The sequence below is a fragment of the Oenanthe melanoleuca genome, chromosome 6, assembly GCF_029582105.1.
Source record: "Oenanthe melanoleuca isolate GR-GAL-2019-014 chromosome 6, OMel1.0, whole genome shotgun sequence".
NCBI classification, from domain to species: Eukaryota; Metazoa; Chordata; class Aves; order Passeriformes; family Muscicapidae; genus Oenanthe; species Oenanthe melanoleuca.
In genome coordinates, this window is record NC_079340.1 from 23108704 (window position 1) to 23111368 (window position 2665).

The window sequence follows — 2665 nt, forward strand, 5'->3', positions numbered from 1 at the left end:
CAGGCTAAGCCATTTTCCTTCTTCCCTCCACAAGGGAAGCCAGTAACAGAAGAAGCTCAAATAGCATAACTGGGTCAGCCTCTTTTCAGAGGTTTTCTGTCAAAACCAAAGAACTTCTGTGCAAAATACAGACAACTGAGGCAGAAGATGTTATGGTTTCCATGTAAGCTACTAGCTTGGAATGCAAAAACTGGGAGCAACCATGTGACACGGACATGTGGAGATGCTTGGATCAGCTCCAGGAGGTCCTTCCTAGGTTACTGCCTGGTACTCAGAACACCTCACGATGTGTTACAACAGCAGCAGAGTTAAGATAGTAACAACATGATCAGATGCTCCATCTCTGCTACAAGCAACTATTTCTGACAAAGGAGGAAAAATGAGAAGTACCACACTTGAGCTTTTTTAGGCTATTTCGTATTTTCAATAAAACAAGTAATTATTTATATTTTATTAGCCACAAGAGGTCATCAGCTTGCATTACATTGACACAGACTGGAGGTTCAGACATGCCAGGAACCTGTCAAGAGAAAAGTCAAACATAGCAATTCTTGCACAATGTTAACTGAGCACCCCCCTTCCCCAAGCCCAAACTATTTTAGCTACGAGCAGCCAGATTTCAGCATACCCAGGAAGAAGTGACTGATGTCCCCTTAACACACAACAGCAATGCTAAAACTTATTGTTTCATACTCCTTTCTTCAGGCTATGATGACAGCCCATATGTTTTGCCAAAATGCCACTTTGGTGAAAATTCTTTATTTGAAAGTGACTCCAAAATTTAAGACTTGGTTGTTGCTATACAAGTCCAGTCACTTCTACATGGGCCTTGAAAAATCATGTGTGCAACATACACAGTTCCATCATATGGTACTCCTTTACTCTGTTCAAATGAAGGTTTTAAGAGACTGCATTAATCTCCACTTAAAATTCTAATAAGTGGAGAAATAAGTCCTTAAGTACCGCTTCATTAGTTCAATAACCTACAAAGCAAGTTATCCATATTTTACAGCAAGAGGGCAGACCAGAGGCACCTACTATTTGTATCTTGCTGCAACATCCTTCTGTTCCTCCCTCCCTGCATCCCCATCCCTAGTCCCATTTACCATGTCAGAAGAACAAGAATACTGTATCCCACACTTTCTGCACTTCCTTTAACTCCATTTAGAATGCCCCCAAGTAAGTTGACACCATAGTTTGAGGTTTAAAATGGTAAATAGGAAGTCCATGTGCCTGTGTTTCTGTCTCTCATTACACTGTATTATTGGCAACTAGCCCTTTGTCACCACTTCCTGAGCTGGCACTGAAGCATTTTAGTCCTGGAGGAACATCAGCCACTTACCTTTTACTTATCTGTCACAGCAGGAGTTTGCTTCTTAGGCCTAAACTTGAAATATAAGACAAGGAGTGCAACACCTGTGTATGTTGCTATTACATACTGGAAGAGAGAAAAGTTAAATTTGGTTTCAGTCTGAGCCGCAAAAAACACCATTGTACAAGACTACAAAACAAAGTACATAATAATACATACATTCCTCCTGCCTATGATGGTATAGGAATTGAAGTACTTCTGAAATCCAGTGAACTGGTGCTGAGATCCCGAGTCATGGCCAGCCATGGCTACTTATCCTAACAAACAGTACACAACAGTTAATTAATTTAAAAGTCGCTTGGATGGGATGAATAGGAAAACCAAACTAATCACTACACTGAGCTTCATAATTCCATTGTCTGTTCCTAACTCTGCTTTCAGGACATTTGACAAGTAGTGGATATACATAAGGCGTAGGCACATCCAGAGCATTCTCTCTTGAGAACAAAACAGTTGATGGGAGAAGATAAGCAAATACAGGGTTCACTGCACAATAAAAGCTGAGTGCTTTTTTAATGTATAGAGATATATTTTTCTGAAAAGGATGGTATGTTTAGGACACACATTTGCTGCTTTTCTTCTGCCTCCCCCAAAGGCACCCGACACAGTTCCCCAGCCCCGCAGATGCTGCGGTCACTAACGCAGCTCCCGTGTGTCATCTGTCTCTTATCTAACCCAATCAGCAGCGTTATCTCTGGCCTATAACCAGGTAAAGCGTTAGCTCGGCTGACTGTGCAACAGGTAAAACGCTTAATGAAACAGCCTGTCTAAACGTCTGCCACACACTATTGGCAAAGACTTGAGAAGCCAAGGTCATCTCTTCTCGTGCCTGACTGATGCACAAGGCTGGGCAAGAGCCGAGGCGCCCTTCCGAGGACGGGAAGGCAACCCGTGACAATATGAACCCCGTTTTCCGGAGGAGCCCGGTGCCCTTGCCCGGCTACACCCGCGACCCCGCGCTCGCGTCAGGCCGGGGAAGGGAGGCGCAGCGCCCGGGACTCGGAGGGAGCGGCGCCGCGGCAGAAGGCGTCCCACCCGTCAGGAACAGGACCCGAGTCCGGCCCGGCACCCGCCCCCGCCCGGGCCGCCCCGCTGTACCTCGGCCGCCGCCGTCCCCGCCGCGCTCTGCCCTTCGCCTCTGCCCTCCCACAAGATGGCGGCCGCGGGCGCCGCGCGCAGCCCCTGGCGCTCCGATTGGCTGCGGAACCGGGGCGCGGCCTGGCCCCGCCCCCTCTCCGCCGGGCCGGTGACGTAGGTTACGTCACTTCCGGCCGCCCTTTGCCCTCTGTCCCG

The 2665-nt window shown here is 47.5% G+C and overlaps 1 protein-coding gene across 1 annotated transcript; it reads right to left on the bottom strand.

Moving 5' to 3' along the window:
• Window positions 1-395: 395 nt before the first annotated feature.
• ATP5MK (ATP synthase membrane subunit k) lies at window positions 396-2608 on the bottom strand. Its single transcript, XM_056494428.1, has 4 exons — window positions 2471-2608; window positions 1532-1629; window positions 1341-1438; window positions 396-517 (listed from the first exon to the last, which is right to left on the bottom strand). The coding sequence occupies exons 2-3, from the start codon at window positions 1616-1618 to the stop codon at window positions 1346-1348; spliced, it is 180 nt and encodes a 59-aa protein (XP_056350403.1). The 5' UTR covers window positions 1619-1629; window positions 2471-2608; the 3' UTR covers window positions 396-517; window positions 1341-1345.
• Between the last annotated feature and the right edge of the window lie 57 nt (window positions 2609-2665).